We start from the raw sequence: 23,729 nt of genomic DNA on the forward strand, positions 1-23,729 counted from the left end.
ATATTTTTTTATGTAGTAAGTAACATAAATTGTACGATATGATATTCCTAAAATAACATAGATATTTGGCTTATATATGATTAAGCTATGATTAAGATCATTATGTTTAATGTCAAACGTTTATGTAGCCTTTGAGAAGTCTGGCGTTCCTGGAAGAATATTTTGACAAGGCAGTAATGTGCTTGTAATCAGCAGAGAATAATAATCACTAATGACATCCTGCTTAATTTAAATTGATTTAACAATTATATAAAGAGCTATGAAGTGTGAACATCTATTATGACTAAATTGCTTATAGAGTGCAATAGTGCGTGACTTGAACCTCATAAATCCACCAATTTGAATGTCTTCAAATCTACTCCTTCCGTCCCTAAAAAAGTTTTATATTCGTGTTGAACACGTTTGCCAATGCACACTTTTGATTGTTAATATCTTAAATTTCGTATTAGTATTAAATATAAAAACTTCATTATATTAAAGTACTCATAAATTCGAATTCAATAACATCACTCATGACTATATTTGATATTATAGATTAGACATAAATTAATAATCAATTGCCTAACATAAATAGTATCGAAAGTCAAAATAGAAAACTTATTATGGGACAGAGGGAGCACTATTTACATAATTTACTTTTCTTTTATAAGATAGTCTTGTGCTTATAATGGTGATGAATATCAATAGTAGCCCGATAATTATCAGTCCGACTTTCTAAAAATTATGTACACAAACCTTTATGAATTAAACACTTATAATAGTATCATTTCTAGAAATATATATTATTTTAGCATGATTATTCTTATGATATATATTCACTTGGGTCGTGATAATGACTCTGCTTTGTAATCGTGTACCATTTGATTGACACTAACCCGAAACTGATATATTCGTGTTTAATTATTTGGTAGATAAAGTACCCGAATTATGTACAAAAAATATCAATTTTTAAAAAATGTACAAGTAAATCATTTAGAATAGTGAACATATTAGTCAAATATAATATATTTAAGCTCTGTTAGGGATTTGTGGTAAAAACTGTTGTGTTGTTAGAAAAAATGCTAGTGAAAAAAGTATTGTTGAAAAAATCAGATGATTGTTCGGTAATATTTTTAATATGTGTATGTTTTGCTATAAAAAATAATAATTTTGATGATGTTTGATGGTGAAGTCAACATCCGCTTCCCGCGAAAACTGAAAATCAACTTTTTCGAAAAGCATTCTCTAACAACAGCTTCTACCCCAAAAACACTTTTTAGAAAAACAGTTTTTGAATTTTACCACATAGGTTTTTAGCCGTTTTTCAGCAAAAAGATGATGTTGCTAACACATCCTTAGTATTTATGTAAGTTATATAAAAATAAAATAGATTATGGGTGATTTATAGAAATTGAGGAGGAAAATCCTAGCCTCTCTCTGTCTATTGAGTAGCCGTCTCAAATTTTTTTGAGGGACTTCCATCAATTTTCATCGGTGGAAAGTCTTAATCCTTCATTTCTTATTCATTTTCGTTGATTAAATTTTCATTTTCCTGCAACAAGTTCCCAATTTATTCGGAGTTTGTTTGATCTCTCCGTAATTGTAAGAGTTTGGTTTTTATTTTGATTTTTCGTGTTGTTCATCATGTCTAGGATTGCAGATCTACGGGATTTTCATGTTATTAATTCAGTGATAAGTGTTTTTATGGTGATGCCTCTATGGTCGATTGCTCAAAGCAACAATTGGAGGATTACAACATGTACATATCTCTTCAAAAAATCGTTTGGTTGCCTATCCAAGAAGGAAAGATTCAACGATGATATGATTATGTGTTTGTTCAATTTCGATTATATTTGTGGATGCCGTATGACTTTTTATTATTGAATTATTATTTTTTTTTAAAGAAATGACACAGGTTATTCGTATTTGTTACTTAGTACAAAATAAGATACATAAATTATATCATAATTATTCTATATTTTAAAAATTATTTGTATATTTATTTTGTATACTCTTTTTCTGTGTCATGTACCTATATCGAAAAATTAAACTCGACACTAATAAATTCGTGTTTGTTCATGTTCATGTACTTTCATATTCAGATATTCATGTACCAAATTTACGCACCTAAACACCATGTACCAAAAATCAAACCAAGCATATCCGGTAAATCCCGCTTAATGCAGGGTCCGGTGAAGGGAAGATATACGCAGTTTTTCTCTCATTCCGAAAAATGAAGAGGTTGTTTGCAGAAGAAAGACCCCATGGCTTGTTTGAACAACTAGTCTTTCCTCTATGAACATGCGTGCGTTGTGTAAAAAATGAAAAATAACGATAAATCGAATACTCGACAAGAACGAAGTAGCAATTTTTGTTATCATTAACACGACTCTAATATCTGAAACTTCAACTCTAATATCTGAAACTTCTCAATTTAATATCTTGAATGAAATGTATTTACACGGTCACCCCAATTACAAGATTCAAGACGACCGTAATGAACATAAGTTATGAAATAAAACTGAAATTTGATTAGCGAAATTGATTATTTTTTGAACTGATTAAAATCGGTACCGGAGAAAATTATTAACTTACAAATGTTATTAATTTTTTTTGGATAATTAGAGGTTATTAATTTAGCAAGTAGTAATTCATCAACATTGACTAAAGCAGTTGATAATGGCGGCAATTTTTGACACGTGCGTCCCTTGTATTACGTTTCTAACACGCGCGCGTCGACGCAAGTGATAACTTTCAAAGCTCACTGAGAATTTAATTCATTTGTAGCTTATAAAGTGGAGAAAAAAAGAGGGAAAATTAAAGACAAACAAAATACGAATAGCAATAAAATCCCTAAATTTTCTCTTATTGATCATGTCAATTCTGTTGTCATTGTGTTGATTTCACTAAGATATGTTTAGTTCTTGCCTTCTTGGTATGATTATGTGTTTGCACATACATGATTCTTGCTTTTTTTTCTACATTTGCTTGCTTGCGTGAGAGAGATAGAGAGAGAGAGGGAGAGAGAGTTTGGGAGAGATAGAGGGGGGGGGAGAGATTGAGAGAGATAAAGGGAGAGATTTTGTATATGCAGTAGCATTTCTTGTGCATTATTAGTAGTTCTTGATCTCTACTTGATCATATCAATTCGCGTGTAGTTGTGTTGATTTTACGAAAGGTATGTATGTATAGGGTAGGGGACAGAGAGAGAGAGGGAGAGAGAGAGAGGGAGGGAGGGAGAGAGAGAGGGAGAGAGAGAGAGAGAGGGAAGAGACAGAATGGGAGAAAGAGGGGGATAGAGAGAGAGAGGGAGAGAGATAGAGGGAGAGGTTTTGTATATGCAGTAGCATTTCTCGTGCATTATTAGTAGTTCTTGATCTCTACTTGATCATATCAATTTGAGAGAGCGAGAGAGGGAGAGAGAGAGAGGGAGAGAAGGAGAGAGGGAGAGAGAGAGAGGGAGAGAGAGACAGGATGGGAGAAAGAGGGGATAGAGAGAGAGAGGGAGAGATTTTGTATATGCAGTAGCATTTCTTGTGCATTATTAGTAGTTCTTGATCTCTGCTTGATCATATCAATTCGTGTGTAGTTGTCTTGATTTTACTAAAGGTATGTATGTATAGGGGACAGAGAGAGAGAGGCAGAGAGAGAGAGGGAGGGAGGGAGAGCAGGAGAGAGAGAGAAGGAGAGAGACAGAATGGGGGAAAGAGGGGGATAGAGATAGAGAGGGAGAGGGAGGGAAGAGAGAGATAAAGATTATGCATCTGTGCCTGTGTTTCTTCTTGATGATGTATATGTATTACGTGCAGTGCTAATTCAAGATTTAGTTGTGCGTGTGTGTTTGTTGGGTATGTGACAGCCTAATTAAGTTTGAGTTCTTGGAGTGGGATTGCAGGTTTCGGTTTTTGAATACACGCAAATATGTCTGATCACTTGAATAAAGAAATTGTGTTTCTAATGCTTCAATACTGTGATGAGAAGAATTATAACAATGCTTTTCACTGGTAAGGCTCTCTATCTATGTACAACGTACTGCTCACAAACTAGTTTCTATGTTAGTTTTTAATTGTTCATCTTTACTGAGTGTTCTGTGTTGTGTTTATTGTCCTATGATTCTGAAGGTTGGCAACAAACTCCGGTTTTTATTTCAATATGAAGTATTTTGAAAATGCTGTTACGAATGGAGAATGGGACGAAGTTGAAAAATATTTGTCTGCATTTACCAAGTTTGATGACAATCCTCACTCCTTGAGTATATTCTTTGAGATTAGAAAACAGAGATATCTCGAAGCTTTGGATAAGTAAGTTAAGCTGGATGATTTGAATCGAACATGTCTGTGTGTTGAACTTTTCAGATAATAATGGTTGTTGCTATTTCAATTTTTTTTCAGGCCTGATTATGGGAAGGCGGCGGAGATTCTGAGGAATGATTTGACAGTTTTGTTCACTTCTCATGATAGTGTTCTTGATGAAATGACTTTGCTTTTGAGATTGCCAAACTTAAGGTTTATTTGTTAATGTGCCTTCTTCTAATCTTTTTATCTTCTCCGAACGTATATGTTAGGATTGGAGTTTATTTATGAAATGATGTCTTTAAAAATATTTGTTAGTTAGTATGGTTGTTGTAATGTTGTTTATGTTTATACCAACATTTATCAATTGGATAAGCCTCTTGCTACCATAAACTGTGCAGAACACGTGTGATGAACCATAAACTGTGCAGAACACGTGTGATGAACTTCTTGTTGTTTTAGGGAAATTACTAGAAACCATGATTGACTGGTTTGGTGTTCAATAAGTTATCCCCCCTGATAAACACTTTGTTGTAGAGCACACTTTGGAATTTTTCGTTTGCTTCTTTCTTTCGCTTCTAAGCAATAACTCTGCTTCTTAGACTTATTAAATACTCATATCTTCTCTCTAATAATCTTCTGGGCCAAATAGAGGATGGTATTTCTTTTTTTAATATACTTATGTAGCCTGTTACATGCTGCTATTTATCTAACAAATTGAACATATAATAATCACGATTGCTGCTTAATATGAGGACTTGCATGCATTGATCTTACACAATCTGCAGCCTCGCCTATTATATGATTGACAAGATCTCCGAGGGAATACTAAACATCTCTTAATACGAAAACTAGATTTGAAAACATAATAGTTGCAGAGAGATGATATGGGCCTCCTTTATTCAATTTCTTTGGCAATTTTGGGTAACTACCAACTTGTAGGGACCATTCAAAACTTGTGAACTATGGAGATACCAAAACAGCCAGATCTAGTTTGCTTGGGAAGCTTAGAAAGTTTATCGAGAAAAATCCATTGTTTAAAGATAAGCTTCAGTTTCCTAGGTTGGAAAACTCAAGGTTGCTGACATTGATTAATCAGAGGTACATGTTCCTATTGTTCTAAATGTCAATTGCGGAAAACTAATAAAGTTATTTTCATTAACTTTCTTTTAGCATTTGCAGCTTGAACTGGCAGCATTATCTCTGTGAGAATCCAAAGTCTGACATTGATATCAAAACACTATTTGTGGATCATTTATGTGAGCAAACATATGGAACTCAGGCACGCTCTGGAGTTAGTACACATCTTGTGAGTTTCGTGCCTTAATTGCATAGTTTCTCTTTTTCAGTTTCTCCCGGTGTAAGCTGACAAGAAATGTTTCATTTAAGCAATTGCTAGACTATTATGACTGGGAATCTGAATTATGCTTTCTGATTGGTTTTTGACCATTTTTTTTTCTTACCTTTCCAGGCTTCACATGCACCTGATACTGCCTCACTTGGAAAACGGAGGACCCCCAGAGGTCCACGAGGCTTTAGTGCTCCTAATAATGCTGGTAATCCTAGTGATTAACACAGTTTGTGTAACTAATATATTATTGTACGTATTAGGTCTTGTACAAATTGTTAGATATAGTTATTATTGTCTCGTTATATCAATATCTGTATCAGTATATCGTGAATTACATTATCAAGTTCTATGAAACACTTTGCGTAGTAAGATTGTGTATGTGTTTTATGCATTTAGCTCCTTACTGTACCTATAGTAATTAATTTAAATTGCATGATTATGCATAAAGCAAACATTAGAAACAATCTGAATATATTAAAGTTTATGGCTGCATATTATCTGGCCATATCAAATTGTAAATCATGCTTAGATCTTTTTTACTCTTGAATACTCCCATGGTTCCAGAATAAATTGTATATGTGCTTGAAATTCTGCTTTCATTTACGAGATTTAGTGGTGGTCAACATATACTTCCACTTATCAGGTTTCTAATAATTTTAATTGGGATACATTTTACATGGTATGTAAGCGTAGGATTGTAGGAAGGATGTCAGAAATGTTTTGAACAAGAATCGTATATCAGCATTTGTAATGAATATTATATCTATGCAATTACCAAGTAGTTTCATAGCTTCCATGGCGAATGATTGAGTGAATCTGAAAATGCTTTCTCTGGAAATTTGATAATAGACTTCACCACTTTGATAACGGTTCTTTGAAGTTTCAGGGAGTATATTATTTTATCGATATCTCCGATTTGGTATTAAATACTAGTAGTACTTTCTATATTCTATGTTACTGCTGTTTAAATACCGAACAAAGGACTGGAATAACCTGTACCAGTTCAAACCATACAAGGACTTAAGGTCATCTTCCACTTTGACGGCATATCTTATATTGATGCCAGTATGGTAGTTGTTCTTTAAGTATAATGTTTAATCACATAGGCGCAAGCACAACATGATTTCTTTATATTGTTTGTCTGTATATTTTCTAGTTTATTTTGGTTACTATCCATAACTAAGTCTTACATTTTTCTTTCTGTCAATACTTTGTGATAGCAAGTCCTTTTTCAGAATAATCTGCGATAGTATCTGAGCTGAATCTTTGTACTACTGTTAATCCAGCAATGGGTTATTATACTGCAGACTATGAACCTGTCCCAAAGAGAGCTAGAACTTTAGGGTTATTGGATAAGGTATAGTTTGTTCCAACTTGCTCCTCTGCCTTTAATGCTTTACACTTTTTTTCGCATCTTACGAGGTTCTCGAGCCTCTTTTGGTATAAGAAAAACGAAACTTTCTTAATATTATATTTTTATATTGTTACTTCTATGTATTGATAAAATGAGCTCTATGATATCATTCAGGTCATATGATGGATAATTGCAGTTTTGTTGGAAAATTTTGTTTCTGTAAACTATAAATCTCTGTCTTTACCATAATGTAGGCATTCTAAAATGTTTCAGACTGATCCTGCTCCCGCATCTACGACCCTGGTTATGAAGTGCCCTATTAATATCTTTCCGGTTACAAGTCCAGGACAGACTCATCCACAATTTTCATTATCTTCTTATGACTTGCCAAATACTGTTATTGGCATTTTGAATCATTTTTCTGCTGTCAAGAGCATGGATTTCCATCCTGTGCAGCAAACTCTTCTTCTTGGTTAGTTTTCCCTGAAAAATAGTAACTGTTTGCCTCTACCTGAACTCAGGATTGAGAATTTTCTCTCATCGTTCTACCTTTCGGCTTTCAGTTGGGACAAACATAGGCGATATTGAAGTGTCGGAAGTTGGTCGCATGTACAATCTCGTTCATAGGACATTTCAAGTTAGGGACCTTGCGGCATGTTCAACGACTCTGCAAGTATGAACTATTGTACCCAATAATTGTGCTTAGGTCTGAATACCTTCACTTGCTTTACGGCTAATTGTCAATATGCTTGCATTTCCCAATTAACAGGCAGCAATAGTGAAGAAACCTTCTGTTTCGGTCAACCGTGTGATGTGGAGCCCGGATGGCACATTATGCGGTACATTTCACATTTCCTTTTTTTTTCAGTTTCTTGTCTATATTTATTTCACATTTCACACTATATGGGCACTTCCAAGCTATCAAAGTTCTTTGTATGCATGTAATGGTTAGATTTTAACTTATATATATGGAGATACACTCTGCATTCAGTTAGTAATTTGATTATCTACTCTCTGCTTCAGGTGTTGCCTACTCTTTGCATATCGTGCATATATATTCTTATCATGCGATTGATATTTTGCGGGACCACTTAGAAGTTAGTAAAATGTTTTAAACTTCAAGCGACTATGTAACTATATTAACGTAGTTGATGTTATATTTTTCATTCCTATATAATTTTAATCATTGTTTTCCAGATTGATGCTCATGTTGGTAATGTTAGTGATCTTGCTTTCTCACACCTAGACGAACAACTTTGCATCATAACTTGTGGAGAGGATAAGGCTATCAGGGTTTGTTTTGTTATAATTTTACTGTAGGATGAAAAGGTTATGAAGGTAAATTATGCGATGTGAAGAGTTAGAACTGTGCAGGTATGGAATACTGCAACTGGCAGTAAGCAGTACACTTTTGAGGGTCATGCGGCACCTGTCTATTCTCTATGTCCACATCAAAAGCACAATGTCCAGGTATCTTATTCTGGATAAAAGGACTTAATTCATATTGCATTTACTACGTTGGCAGTGGGAGGTAAAGATAGTGTAAGCGGAGGATTCATTAGTAGCCCATTGGCAAGGGCGCAAGGCTCTTCCTGCCCACCCCATGGCCAAGGTCATGAATTCAGATCCCCCCTTCCTCCACCATATTTTTAAGATTACATTTATTAAGAATTATTTGTTGTATTAAAAGGAAGTAGAATAAAGTAGTGTGACTAATGATTCAAAGCAGGATTAGGAAGAAAAAAACACACACACACACACACTAAATTAGAACATTCATTCATCTAATTATTAGACCAGAGTCATGGTGAGAGATCCATAGTCCCTTTTTAAGTTTGATTTTAGACCGTTTTAGTTAATTAACTGTCCCGAGTCCTGTAACAGTATATCATTTCAAACTCTGTTGATGGGAAAATGAAGGCTTGGCTATATCACGCTAATGGTCCACAAATTGAGTTTGATGCTCCTGGACAATCATGTGCTAGAATGGCCTATAGTGATGATGGGACAAGGTACATTATATGTGCATGTATCTTTGTTGTCAAGAGCTCTATGGATGGTGCCTTGATCTTTACACTTTAAAGCCTCTCTTGCTTTCCGGGACAAATTGCAGGTTGTTTTCATGTGGGACTAACAAAGATGGAGAATCCCACATCGTTGAGTGGGATGAAAGCGAAGGTGTGACCAAGAGAAGTTACGTTGGTCTAGGGAAGCGAGCCATGGGTGTTGTTCATTTTGATACTACAAAGAACAGATTCTTGGCCGCTGGGGATGAGTTTCTTATCAAGTTTTGGGACACTGAGGATGTTAACCTCTTGACGACTACTGATGCAAGTGGTGGATTACCGGTAATAATTGAACTTGATTTTCTGAATTGAGTTGCAGAATTATTCCGTATAGCTTGTACTTATATTTTGGTGCTTTCTCTCAGGCTTCACCTTGCATTCGTTTTAGTAAAGAGGGCGTACTTTTGGCTGTTTCAACAACAGAGAACTCGGTAAAAATATTAGGAAATGCCAAAGGTTATCAACTTGCCCTTGCAGCTTGCAATCAGACATCTGGCCCTTGCCTGGTGGTTGCTGGAAATATTGCAAAGGTAGATCTATAACTTGGTATAGTCATCTATAATGTGACATTAAGCTGGACATTATTTTTTACGTAAATTCATGATTTGGCAGTCACCTGTTATTGGAGTGTATGGTAATTCAAGTTTGGGTGCTGCAACAAACATTGCTCCAGTTTACAGTCGGTCAGTTGATCCTTCTAGAGTGGTAGCTGAAAATGTTCGTACAGTTTACAATGCACTTGATCCTTCTAGGCCGGTTGCTAAGAATGTTTCAAAGGTAAGACTATAACCTGAAATACACATTGATGGCTGTAAGCTGGTTATAACTGTTTAAATACATTATCATTTGGCACTTGGCAGTTACCTATTATTAGACCACCAAGTTTGTCTGCTGTAATGAACACTGCTGTTTTGGCAACAGATGCACCGGTGGCAGCCATTGTACCACCAGTGAGTACATATATTACTTTAATCTGGAGAACTGATTCTTCTCTTTACTTGGTCAAATGCTAATCGTCTATTGTTCATTTTTTGTTTATCCAATTCCTTCTTTTCTTTTGGTACATCTACTGTGGTAGTTAGACAAATTCATATTAATCTTCTTTGCTGTTGCAAGGCTGTTATATTTTTCTATACTCTATAGTGTTCACTATATTTTAACTACTAATACAATTTGCAGACTGGAGATAGTTGTACTTCGCCAGTTGTAAATCACAGGATGACTGGTGATATTGAAAAAGCTAGGGTTTTGAAGCCGGAAGAAATCAGTAACCAATCTCAACTTCGTTGTCTGAGACTTCCTGATACTCTATTAACAGCACAAGTATGTGTACTTGTTACTGTTGGTTATGCATAGTTTTTGTTTGAGAAAATTTATCATATTATGCAGATAGATTCAACCGTTTAGGTTGATTGTTTAAAGTTGCGATAATTATTGTTTAAACGTCTGAAATGACATATCCTTCTCCTAATGGTGCTAATAGGTATCAAGTTTTTTCGGATTAAATGTAGGGGTCCATCAATGAAATAATTGTGAGAAAGTAGTCTTAGATGACTTGTTGTGTTTCAATTATGATTGATAGTAGTTATCTATCTTACCAGGGTTTCTGTTCTGTAACGCACCTGCTGATTTTTTTTCCGGTATTTCAGATCACCAGGTTGATTTACACGTACTCGGGAGGGGCCATATTGGCATTAACATCTAACGGTGTACATAAACTATGGAAATGGCATAAAAATGAGCTTAATTTGGATGGAAAGGTGTATTTTAGCTCATATGCTCTTCATACATTCGTTATTCTTTCTCACTAATGTCCTCTTATTTCTGTAGGCCACTGTTAATGTTCTCCCTGAATCATGGCAACCTCCTAGTGGAAGACTAATTACCAATGACATCAGCGAGACAAAACCTAAAGATGCTGCACCGTGTCTTGCTCTTACAAACAATGATATCTATGTGATATCTGGTTCGGGAGGAAAAATTTCCGTGTTTACGTTGGAAACTAACAAGGTGAATACTTCTTACAGCTTATAGTTTCATCTGGCCTATTTTCTAATCTGGTTTCAGGATTTTGAACTTCATATGTTCTAAGATCTTCTAAAACACTTTCTTGGGACAGATTATGCAAACTTGGGTTCCCAAGCCGCATGCATCAACTTCCCTTGCCTTACATCCCCTGGATAATAACATCATTGCACTTGGCATGGAGGACTCTTCAATACAAATATATAACCCCGTAATTAATGTGGTCAGTACCATTGCTGGCACCTATTAGTTTGGATCAAATTAAATGATTATGAATTTCCATCGATGGTCTAATTTCTGAATGACATAGGTGAAACGCAAGTTAGAGGGTCATCAGGATCGAGTTACTGGCCTTGCCTTTTCCATTGTTCTTAAAGCTCTTGTATCATCAGGAGCCGATGGTCAGGTATTCCTCTACTTTTATTAATGAAAATTCCTACTATTACCATATTTCCATATAGAAGATGGTTTAAGTGCTTCTGCCATAATGCCTTTAGATGTTCGGTAGTGACTTGAGTTTTATGCTCCTATCAGATTTGTGTTTGGAGCACAGATGGATGGAATAAGCAAGCCAGTACGTTCGTGCATATTTCTTCTGGTCAAGCACCAAACCAACGCGGGCAGCATCGTGTACAGTTTCACCAAGACCAAACTCATTTGCTGGTTTTCCATGAAAATCTGATTTCAATCTATGAGGCACCAGAACTTAAATGCATTACACAGGTGTGCAGTGTTCTTAAGTGTGATATGAATATTGATGTCTTGTTTTCCCACCAGTTAAGATTTATTTGGTCGAATCTCACTTGCTATGTTTTCATATGAACAAATTACATATGTTTAAAAAAACCTTATCAATTGGATAGACAGGGTATGACTTGTTCATTAATCTGGAGAAAATTTTGTTGTAATCGCATCAATAGATGATAAGTACTCTGTAAGAATGTCTTGTTTTCCTGCAGTGGTATCCCGGAAAGTCATACGGGCCAATAACTGATGCTAGATATTCATGCAATAGCCGGTCAGTATATGCAGCTTTTGAAAGCGGGATCATTGTTGTTTTCACTGCAGCACTCACTATAAAGTGTCAGATTAACCCCGAAGCTTATTTAACTGCAAGCCCAAGGTACTTGCGGTAAACAACACACAATACAAACGATCAAACAACACAGTTAAAAGCTAATATGATAGTTAAACCTTCTCTAACACTGCTTTGTGCTGCAGCCTGCAATTAAACAGCTCAAGGGTGTATCCGCTTGTCATCGCAGCTCATCCAAATGACCCTAACCAGTTTGCATTGGGACTTAGTGATGGCGGTGTTCAGGTTCTCGAGCCCCCGGAATCAGACGGAAGATGGGGTGTTATTACTATTCCAAGCCCATAACATCGCTACTATCGACGTAAAGTGTACTCAAATGTACTTCCCTAGTATATAGCAGAGGAAATAGAGGAAATATAGTTAAAAATGAAATCTTGTAGTTACAGAGCTCATACTGTAGTTTGCAAATTGCAGCCTGGAAAAGTTGTGTCATGAGAATGTTCTGTTGTAAACTCTGTACAAAAATGCACTGCACAACACTTTCTGCCCCGGACAAGATAAATAGCACAAACAATTCTTTATTTTTTGAATTTAATAGCACAAACAATTCTTTATTTTCAAGAATATTTGCTGTTGTTCTTGTTGTTGTGGTTTGATATCATGTAATAGATTGTACTAATTAGGGTTTGCTTTGATTATTAAGATTGTGGTAGTCCTTGTTAAGTACTGTCCTCAAGAATCAAGAATAGGGTTTAACTTTAACACTGTGGTAACTGATCATCAAGTAGTATGAATACATTTCTCTGTCGTTTACGTGTTAAGTCCCTTATTAGTCGTTTGAGATGTAGTGTGACTAGGCCCTTGTGTTCTGTTGTTGATAATGGCAGGAGCTTTGTCTGGAAAAGTGAAAGTTACAATGTTAGAAATTTTCCGAGAGGTGAGGGTTATTTCTCGGTTAGTGTTGTCTCGATGTATGATTTTAGTGCTAGTAAAATTGCTGATGATCCGGTGAAGACTTGTTTATCTGGAAGTTATTTTGTGGGTTCTTGTAACGGGTTAGTATGCTTGTGGAAGCCTGATGATGAGGGTGGGGATGAGATTTTCCTGTGGCTCGGAGAAGATGACAAAATCGTTGCTTTTGATCTTAATTTTCATCGACACAGGGAGCTCCCTGTCTAGGCTTGGTTGATAACTGCCTAGGTGTTAGTTCGGATATATGGCTGATGAACAATGGGGTGGAAAATTCTTGGTCCAAGTTATTATCCCTGGACCAATCAGGCGTCCTCGGATCTTCTGAAGTTATCGGTCCTATTACTTTTTCAAAGACTCAGAAAGATTCTGTGATTCTGTTTGTAATCAAACTGATCAACTGTTATGACTTGTGCCAGACATTGTTGACTGAAATCTGAAATGCTGTAATTACATTACTCTCTAATCTCTATTGCTTATCAATGATCTATCTTACTCTTCTTTCTTGTCTTCTTGATGTTCCACGACTACTGAGATGGTTTAGTCTGTCGTAATTGTTTTGTTTATCGTGGAGCTGCAAGTTTAGGCACAACTTTGCTTGCACTTGTAGTATCTTATATGGTTTTAATTACACACGTCAGGGATCGAACTCATGAGTGCCGGCAAGGGCTCATCAATTGTTATGGTTGCCTTTACATTGTACTTGTCACTATCAGTGTCTAAATGCCGCAGTTTAGGGTATGTTTGATAAACATTTACAAGGGAAAATACATATACATTGTACAGAATTGGCTGAATTTATACAATTTTTAATTTGGTTTCTTTGGTTTCACCAAATAATTTATTGGAAAATTTAAATTGATTTAAATAATTTTGGTTTATATAAAATATAAGTGAACTGAATTGAATTGACACAACTAAAATTTCTGCCTTATATTTACAATTTTTAATGATGAATAATGTAAAATTAAATAAAATCTGCCTTGGGCCGGGCAATCTCGAAAAGCCCAATTCAACACCAAATTAACAAATTTTATATATACTCGCACGCAGACAATGGTAATCACATTCATGCAGAAGCCGATGAACATGGATTACTATAATATTCTTCAAGTCAATCGAAACGCAAATGATGATGATCTTAAAAAGGCTTATCTTACGCTTAGTTTGGAGGAGTTTGATGATTCTAAATTCAAGATTCTTTCGGAAGCTTTTGATATATGTTTGTGTTTTTTCTTAAACCTGATTTATTTTTCCTGTAATGTTCGGGTCGGCTCACGTGCACACATCCAATTTCAAATCTCCGATATTATTTTTGAAAAAAACCCATTTATTTCACAATTAGGGAGTAAATGGTCCAAAATATCACATATGAGCAAACTGGCCCTTACTATCATTCCGAAACGCAAAAAAAATAATGCGTTTATCTAAAAGTTAAAAATTCAGCTAATTACTTGATGAGCCAACTAACTGGGCTTGCAATTTTTTTAGATAAACGCATTTTTGTAATGTGTTGGTGACTTAACGCATCAAGATTTTGCGTTTCCTTTTATGAATTTCAAAACCCATCATATGATTCTAGCTACTAAACGCAAGAAAAATTTGTATTTTTGAATTTGAAAATAAAACGCAACAAATTATGTGTTTTTGAGTGATAGTAAGGACCATATTTCAGCGGCGTCTGTAAAATTTGGGCATTTTCTTCTCAAATTGTGATATTAAGGGCCATTACCTATTAGTTTTTAAGTTTATTTAGTGATTTTAGTCTTGGTACTGATATGATGTTATGTTTTTTTTTCAGGTTTTGAGTGATCCTCAAAAGAGAGCTGTTTATGACAACCAGAACCCTGAGGCCGGGTTAAAAGGTCAGGTGCCAATGCCACCACGAGGTGCTGGTTCTGTTCGGCCTAATATGAACAGGTCTAATCGTCCTAGTCCTTATAATATCTTTCGGAACAGGTCTTTTCGTCGCAGAGGTGCTGGTTCTGCTAATATGTACGGGTCTAATCGTCGTCCTAGTCCTCTACCTTCTGATATCTTCCAGGAGCATTTTGGATCGTCTCGTTGAACGTAGGACATGTGAAAAAGATGTAAGATTGATAAGTTGGGCAGTATGATTGATATCGAGAGTAGTAGACCTATCTTTAGTTAATGCTGTGATTCTGTTTGTAATTAAACTAATCAGTTGTTACAACTCTTATTACTTTTATCTGGAGAACTGATTCTTCCTTATACTTGGTCACATTCTAATCGTGTATTGTTATGCCATCGTTTAAAAAATTACGAGACTTCATATCTTAATCTCTGTGTTTTCAGCCTGTTATATTTAGACAAAATGGCTGTCAACAGATGCTTCTTAATAGAGTAGATTGTGCAGGTTCCGCCTTCAAGTTTAGTGCCTTAAGGTAAAAACGCAATAAGATGAAGGAAAAAAAACCTGACTGATTTCATTTATGACAAGATTTCTTCTAGTCCCGCTGATAGGTGTTATTTAAATGAAGCTAAGATTATATACTCAAATTGTGGAAGCCTAATATATAAGTATCGACGTTAAGTGTACTAATATGTTCCCCAGTATATACCAGAGGAACTATAGTTAGAAATGGGATCTTGTAGTTGTAGGTTACAGAGCTCAGACTGTAAGTTTGCAAATTGCAGTGTAGTTGTCCATCTTTTATTTTAGTCTGGGAAAGTTGTAGTATCGTTAATTCAGAAACTACGTTAATTCAGAAACTGTAAGTCGAGGAAAGAAGATACAAGATTCAGTTGGATAGTATGATTGATACCGAGTAGACCTATCTTTGTTTAATGCAAAATTGTTGTGATTCTGATTTCTGATTGTAATCAAACTAATCAACTGTTTTGAAATCCTGAATCCTGCATTGTGATTGTGACCAATGTTTTATATGCATAAGTATGCATGTCTTCTGCAAGGTTTGATCTTTCTTTCATAATGGTCTATGAAAGACCATTAAGCCTTGTTGTCTTTCTTATGTTCCATGACCAGTGATTTATTTTAGCAGTTCTTGATTGTTTTATTGTCTGAGGTTTAGGTCCAACTTGCAGTGATAGTGTGGAGCAAAGTATAATTAGATCTTGCTACTTTTATTGTTAAACGCACACGTCAAAAGTCAAACTCGACCACTCTTAGAGAAATCAAGACCTATGCCACTGCTCCAACTTAAGCTTTCACCAGGTAGACAAGATGAAATATTTGGAACTTCTACATTAAGATGCAATTACAAACAGGCCGCATACGAGCTCAGTTATAGAAATCGGCCGATTTTTCAAAAATCGCCGATAAATTGTTCAAAAATCCATTAAAAATATTTGTCCGTTTTGACTGATTTTCGATAAATCGTCGATAAATTATCTGATTTTTTAAAAAGCGACCTAAAAATCGCAAATCGGCAACTCTACCGAATAATTCCGATTTCCGTACAAGAAATTAGTATGGTCTACCCTGAAGCACTTGGTCTAAACTCTTAGTAATTGTTAAATTAGCCATCACAGGCCAAGTTATGTGTGGTAAATGGTAATCAACCCAAGCAAATTAAACAAATTAGTTTAGAAGTGAATATGATCAATAACCCTTCTCTAACACTGCATTGTGGTGCAATTTACCACACAAGGGTGTATCATATTTTACCTATAATGTTACAAAGATATTCTTAAGAATACATTATGTGTATTGTTGTGTGATACATATTACAAAAGTATGCATGCCACTCATGCAATCCTCAAATCTTTTTGTAAAAGGAATACATAAAAAAAAACTTTTCCATTATAAATATTGGCAATTTTATTCATTTTTAATTTAAAATCCAAAACTTCCAAAATAAGGCACCCACCCAAAATGCTAGCCAAGCCAAAAAACAAAGAAAAAAATAAAACCAAGGGGGCATCCCTATCCAAATGAAATCAAAAAATCAAACTAGTACCAAAAATCATTATGTCATAGCCTTATCACCTCCTCTCTCTCTCTATCTCTCTCTCTCTATCTCTCTTAAATTTTGTATGACTATATGGCCTAATACACACCATTGAATGTACACAAAAATATATACTTTATATTTTTTTTGTATGTACATATATATTTTTATTTTTATCAAACACTTTCATTATCAAAAACTTAAACCAACCCTCTAAATCTTTCTCTAAATGGTTATGGTAGCACCCTTACCGGGTACTAAACCTATCCAATTTTCAGCTCTACGCCACCCTAAACTCATCAAATTTGTGCCGTCGAGAAATCTTGAAATTACAAAATTACCACATTTTAATGATGTAAAAAATGTGGGTTTTTTAGGGAACTGGACAAGTGTTGTGTCTTGTAAGAAAAGGGGGAGTTCAGTTGTTAAGGCTGCTGCATCAATTTCTGTGCCAGAAGGGCAAGAGGGTAATTTTGGAAAGATTTTGTTGTCTGATGTAGTGGTGAAGAGGAGGAGGAATGTGTATTGGGGTAGACAATGGAGTACAATGGATGTAATAACTATTACAGTGGTGGGGTCCATGCATGTTCTGTCTTTGTTTGCACCATTTGTGGTTAATTGGGCTGCTGTTGGTGTTGCATTTGGGTTGTATTTGGTTACTGGGCTTTTGGGTATTACTCTTTCTTTTCATAGGAATCTTTCTCATAGAGCTTTTAAACTTCCCAAATGGCTTGAATACTTGTTTGCTTATTGTGGGGCTCAAGCACTTCAGGTAAAGTTTGGTTCTTTATTGAATTGCATTGTTGAAATTATGTTTTTTTGGTTAAAGCTTGGTTCTTGATTGAATTGCAATGTTGAAATTATGTTTTTGTGGTTAAAGATTGGTTCTTGATTGAATTGCACTGTTGAAATTATGTTTTTTTTCTTAAAGATTGGAGTATTATGGTAAAGATTGCATCTTTTTGTTTAAGAACACTGATTTTCAGGGTGAAATTTTGTTTTTGTGGTTAAAGATTGGATTTTTTTTTGGTATAGATTGAATGTTTTTGTTTAAGAACATTGATTTTGTGTGTGAACATTTGTTTTGTGGTTAAAGATTGAATGTAAGGTAAATGTCGAATCTTTTAGTTCAAGAACATTGATATTTTGTGATATAAATTGCAGGGGCATCCAATTGATTGGGTGAGTACTCATAGGTATCACCATCAGTTTTGTGATTCTGAGAGAGACCCTCATAGTCCCTATGAAGGGTTTTGGTATAGCCACATGAGCTGGTTCTTTGACAACAAGACTATTGTTGAAAGGGTATGCCTCAGTTTGTGTAGGTTTGTTTAGTACAAGGAAGTGTTTGATGTTAATGCTGATGTTTGTGATGGAATTTTTGCAGTGTGGAGGACCAAACAATGCATCAGATTTGGAGAAACAGCCATTTTACAAGTTTCTTGAGAAAACATATGCATTTCATCCGGTTGCACTTGGGGTTCTGTTGTATGCTTTGGGAGGCTTTCCCTTCCTCGTTTGGGGAATGGTAAAATCCGTCTTTCTCTTTTTTACTCTATTTTTGCTTTAAAACCCTGATATTTCTTTGGTTTTTTACATTAATCTGTTTTTTCTGGTTTGCATTCGAATGAAAACCTAAATGAAAATGTTAGCTAACAACTTACCGCAAGCATCCATAATATATAATCTGATGTTGAAGTGATTTGTACTAATATGACTTATGATATGCACCACTGTGTGAAGTCTGTGTGTCTCTGATGGGTGATTTGTAGATTTGTATTATTCCGTTAGACAACCAGTGTCTGTTTTTTTGGTGAACATGACTTATACTTATACCATCCTCTCTATTTTGTTAAGTAGTTACCGTCCTTTTCATTTAAACACCATGAATTTGTTAGTTGATATTTATAGATACGTCTTAATTAACATCATTTTAAACCATTCATCTAGTAGACCACACAACTTGAACAAGTGACCTTGCAAGTACTGTGTAGGTGCTGGCCCATATATTATCATGTGGATCATTGTGCTTTATCTCCAAAACCACACATTTAGGGGATTTTTCAAAGCCCCAAAGGTCAAATCTTTTCATTTTAATTCATACGAAAAATGGAACTATAATCTGTGCTAAACTTATTGTCCGTCACTTTTTGACTAAAATTGAATCAACCACTGTAAAAAATAATTACTCGTCTCCGGTAAAAGTTTCAAGATAAATAAACTATGTCATTTTACTGAAAATGTACTTAATGAATAGGAACAATACCTGGTCTCATTTTATGGAAGCAGAGCCTAAACGTATGTGTTAAGCTATATATAAATTTATCTTTTGCATTGGTTTGTTTCTGACTGAACTTATATGTCAAAATTTGCGTTAATGCAGGGAGTAAGGACAGTATGGGTGTATCACATAACATGGTTAGTGAACTCAGCTTGCCATGTTTGGGGGAAGCAAACATGGAACACTGGCGATCTGTCCAGAAACAATTGGTACGCTAAATTTATAGTACTTGTTCGTTCTTTGTGATCTAAATTTAACTTAATACTAATAACTGTTGCTGTTCAAATGTAATTTAGGTGGGTGGCAGTGCTTGCATTTGGAGAGGGTTGGCATAACAATCACCATGCTTTTGAATATTCAGCTCGACATGGACTTGAATGGTGGCAACTTGACGTGACCTGGTATGTTGTGAGCTTCCTTAAAGCAATCGGCTTGGCAACCGACGTGAAGTTACCTTCAGAGGCTCAAAAGCAAAGAGTAGGTTTTGCTTGTAACGACCAGTGATTTTTGCCATTTGAGAGTGAGAGTTCATCATTTCGTGGTTTCCGACTACAAGTTATATATTGACATTACTTTAGATACTTTGTTTTTTTCCCTACAAATATTCTTTTTTGAGGGGATTAATATTTATCTGCCAATGTTTTTACCTAAAAACTTTTCACATTTGTATCGGCTTTTTTTTTTTTCTTTATTTTACTTTTTTCCAGCAAGAATTTGAGGGAAGAACTTGAAATATTGTACTGATGTATATATACAGTGATATTGAAGTTACCTTAACAGACTTAAGAGCTAGTCGTCTGGCTTATATTTACAGAAATTGCAACAGACGGTTTCTAAAACACCATTTGACAAAATTTGAATTCTCGACATTCCGTAGAAGCAGATACCCTGCATCCAGAGTGTTGGGTGAACTTTCTCTTGGACTGAAATTTAATTTGGTGAACTTTCTTCTTGGACTGAAATTTAATTTACTGTTATGTACTAAAAAAGGATGTAAAGTAGTTAAAGAAATTTAAAAACAGAACAAACAGGAAAAATAATAAGAATTAACCTTAGTTCTAAAAATCACAGATTAATTGTTTTAATATACTCTACCGATTAATCACTGCACTATTTTCTTAAATTAATATATTTAGTATAATAAATTAATTATTTTCATATTTATTAAACACATCCGATTAGTTCTCCAATTAATCACAGATTATCCGATTAATCACTGAAAGTTTACTCTACCGAACAATGCCGATTTCCGTTTTTTAGAATAATGAATTAACATATTAAAACTTTCAGATTTTATTCGAAAAGCCAAGAAATTTTAGCAATACATTCTCTCTTCTCTCTATTTGTGCACTATCATACCAGACCTTATCTTAGGAAAATTTCATGTCAGAACTGACTACTGATTTAAATATTTATTGTTTATTTTAAACATAAATATTTTTTTTATTAAAAACCATAAGAAAGTCCTTTGAAAAAGAGTTTAATGGGCCGGTGGTCTTCTAAGCCCAATAAACTACACCTAGTCATTTCATGTTCACTGCTCACATTGCAATGCCCAGAGACACAACTTCGAATTTTAAATCACAATTATATTTATTTTCGTAAAATAGTCAATTTCGTATTAGTCTTAAATTTCGATAAAGAATATTAAAAAATTTAAAAGAATTAACATTTTAATTTAATTTGAATTAGTTTAGATTTGTTTTCTGACATGGTCCAATTTCTTTATTCTTTTAAAAAAAATCAATTTTTTTGGACATTTGACACGGATCGTGCTCATTATGGTTCCATTTCCGCCTATGGACTATGGTTGTGCTCGTATTTTTCCTGTCCATAATACTTACGAAACGTTGATAAATCGAAAATTCGAGTCGTGTTCGTGTCGTATACTGTCACACATGCACACTCCTTTTTCTTTTACTTCTGTTCGGAGAGTTCCTTAATCTAATACTCCATCCGCTCCATAATGTGTTTCCTATTTTGATTTTTTGTAATGTTCATGCTAAGCGAACTAATTTACGTCTAATCTATAAGATCAAATATAGTTATGAGTGATTTTGTTAGATTCGTATTTATGAATACTTTTATATAATGATGTTTTTATATTTATACTAATACGAAATTAAAGATATTTACAATCAAAAGTGTGTATTGATAAACGTGTACAACACAAATAGTAAACGTTTTTAGAGACGGAGGGAGTACCGTAGAACAACCTCTCGAGCAAGACATGAGAACAGAAGAATGCTTGGGCGGCTAGATGATCTCGAGCAATGGGTCAAGAGCTACTGTATACAAAAAACACGCATGCTGGTATGAATGACCTCATAGCTTTTCAAATGTGGCACAAACTGATAAACATTTGGAATTTCAATGCAAATAAACAAAGCATGATGTTAAAACAAGATTAGTGAATGATTAACAAGTGAAAAACTTGCATATAGTGCCTACATTAAGTAAGGCATGGGTGCAGAAACAGCACACGAGACACAGGAAGTCAGTGTTAAGTAACCACTTTTTGCATGGGTAAATTCGCCCTCTGAAAGTGCTTCATCTTAAACAAACCATTTCAAGGTTCATCTCCCAAGTCTCAGTTGAGCAGAGTCATGGCTTTTTAGCAAAATATTTGCAAAAATACGGACGACTGGTTGCATATCAGGTTGCAATAGTTGCATATGTGGTTGATCCGTATTTTTGCTAATATTTTCTGCAATTTGAGTATTTTATGAAAAAAAATCCTTTTTTTATTCGAATCATCGATCTCTTGTATCATTGAGCATCGATAATTTGAAAAATATTAAGCTCGGACTCTAAAAAAAACTTGTTGCTAACTAAATAGGAGTAATCAATATAATCTTAATCGCTATTTTGTATCTTGATTGTTTGTCATTCTTTTTACGAGCACATAAAACCAAAACCGGAACCAGGACGTTCGATGTCAATCGATAGTCTGTATCTTAATTGTTTGTCATTCTTTCTACAAGCTGATAAAACTAGAGACAGAACCAAGATTTTCATATAGGAGAGACTGGTAATATATAATAAAGGGACTGATCCAAGTTACTTCAAATTATTTCAAAATTTTACATAAAGATTTATATGATTTTAGACAATTTGATGAAACAATAGACTAAAAACTGAAGCATGCAATATAATTAGTAGAAAATACAAAATAGAAAGAAATAATATATTATAGTGGTAGCTTGAAGTATGCTCTACCTCTTAGCAAATACCATAATTCAATTGAAAGAAATTCAGAAAAAAAGCTGCATCTCGAATAGAATAACTGCATGCTGAATGCTACAAAAGACAAATATTGAGGGGGCCTATCTGCTCTCATTTTGTTTTGCAAACAATAGTCTTTATTTCTATTGCATTTTTTGCAACAAATATGGTGCTGAAATATTGTGTGAGGATTAAACTTAGTGCAGTTAATCCTACATGATGTTAATTTGAGGCAATATTTTTTGGGAAATATTATATTCAGAGCCGGTTTTTTATTTTCAGAGCAAATAAATCATGAAATGACAAAACTGTTCTCGTGCATTCATAATAACAGCAAAAGGAAAAGAGTAATGTGAGGGCAATTTCGTCATTTCACACTTCATCCGCTCTGGAAACTAAAAATTTGCTCTCGAAACAACATTTCCCTATTTTTTATCTTAGCATCCAAAACAAATTACCATAATATTGGGTGCGGTAGTAATTCAACTCAGATGTCGTTTAACTTGAACACGTGATCATGTTAAGAAACCATTATTCCCAAGTTTTGTCATGTTTTTATGTTTCAACTCAGATGTCGTTTAACTTGAATCGGTTATACACCTCACCTCAAATGTTTTTATTGACCTTTTTATATAAATGTACAAAATGCCTACCGGGCCGGGCCTTAATCGAACATTAAAAAGCCCAGGTTTTGACTGAACCTGACTTTTTGGACTTTGATTTTTGACCGGGCCGGGCCGGGTTTTTTCTTAATTTAAATCAGATCAATTTTTTTCAGAGATCCCGAAAACTACATGTGTTAGCAACTAGATAATCGTAAAAATGTATTAGTTTGCATATAATATTTTATGTAAACTTTATTTCGTTGAAAATATTTAAGTTTGGCAAAAAATAAACATATTTGTAGAATAATATATTTTATCAATATTATTCAAATATATATATTGTACTTATTATATCTTCTTCCATTAATCCTGCAATAAAGTATGTAAATATATATGTGTTTAAAGTGTTATTTATATTTATAGTAGATGTAAATTCATAAATATATAAGAAAATATATTAGAATAATCAGATTTTAACCGGATTTTTTCGGGCTTCTAATCGGACCGGGCCGAAACCCGGACTTTTAACCGGGCCGGACTTTGCCTAAAAATATAGGGTCTGTCGAGGCCCTAAGCCCGGGCCAGGACCGGCAAAGACCGGATCGGGCCGGACC

At 34.7% G+C, this 23,729-nt stretch overlaps 2 protein-coding genes across 5 annotated transcripts; both read left to right on the forward strand.

Annotated features, from left to right (window-relative positions):
- The first annotated feature begins 2,807 nt into the window (after nucleotides 1-2,807).
- LOC141717496 (topless-related protein 4-like) lies at nucleotides 2,808-12,739 on the forward strand. 4 transcript variants are annotated; one of them, XM_074519603.1, is made up of 27 exons: nucleotides 2,808-2,914; nucleotides 3,875-3,983; nucleotides 4,101-4,280; nucleotides 4,371-4,484; nucleotides 5,214-5,372; nucleotides 5,454-5,580; nucleotides 5,743-5,827; nucleotides 6,909-6,979; nucleotides 7,250-7,448; nucleotides 7,540-7,649; nucleotides 7,746-7,815; nucleotides 8,000-8,073; nucleotides 8,174-8,269; nucleotides 8,351-8,446; nucleotides 8,861-8,988; nucleotides 9,090-9,324; nucleotides 9,408-9,572; nucleotides 9,655-9,819; nucleotides 9,903-9,992; nucleotides 10,222-10,365; nucleotides 10,692-10,802; nucleotides 10,873-11,052; nucleotides 11,162-11,290; nucleotides 11,378-11,473; nucleotides 11,602-11,790; nucleotides 12,027-12,190; nucleotides 12,289-12,739. In XM_074519603.1, the coding sequence occupies exons 2-27, from the start codon at nucleotides 3,901-3,903 to the stop codon at nucleotides 12,446-12,448; spliced, it is 3,420 nt and encodes a 1,139-aa protein (XP_074375704.1). In that variant the 5' UTR covers nucleotides 2,808-2,914; nucleotides 3,875-3,900; the 3' UTR covers nucleotides 12,449-12,739. The 4 variants fall into 4 exon arrangements, with proteins under 4 accessions (XP_074375704.1, XP_074375706.1, XP_074375703.1 ...); XM_074519602.1 differs by lacking the exon at nucleotides 2,808-2,914 and having other exon boundaries at nucleotides 3,754-3,983; XM_074519604.1 differs by lacking the exon at nucleotides 2,808-2,914 and having other exon boundaries at nucleotides 3,754-3,983; nucleotides 6,930-6,979.
- Nucleotides 12,740-17,091: 4,352 nt separating this feature from the next.
- Nucleotides 17,092-19,848, forward strand: LOC141717497 (palmitoyl-monogalactosyldiacylglycerol delta-7 desaturase, chloroplastic-like). Its single transcript, XM_074519606.1, has 5 exons — nucleotides 17,092-17,776; nucleotides 18,169-18,309; nucleotides 18,392-18,532; nucleotides 19,388-19,494; nucleotides 19,582-19,848. Exons 1-5 carry the CDS (start codon nucleotides 17,234-17,236, stop codon nucleotides 19,787-19,789), a joined length of 1,140 nt encoding a protein of 379 aa, XP_074375707.1. The 5' UTR covers nucleotides 17,092-17,233; the 3' UTR covers nucleotides 19,790-19,848.
- The last annotated feature ends 3,881 nt before the right edge of the window (nucleotides 19,849-23,729 follow it).

This window comes from Apium graveolens, chromosome 4 (assembly GCF_009905375.1).
Source record: "Apium graveolens cultivar Ventura chromosome 4, ASM990537v1, whole genome shotgun sequence".
Lineage (NCBI taxonomy): Eukaryota > Viridiplantae > Streptophyta > Magnoliopsida > Apiales > Apiaceae > Apium > Apium graveolens.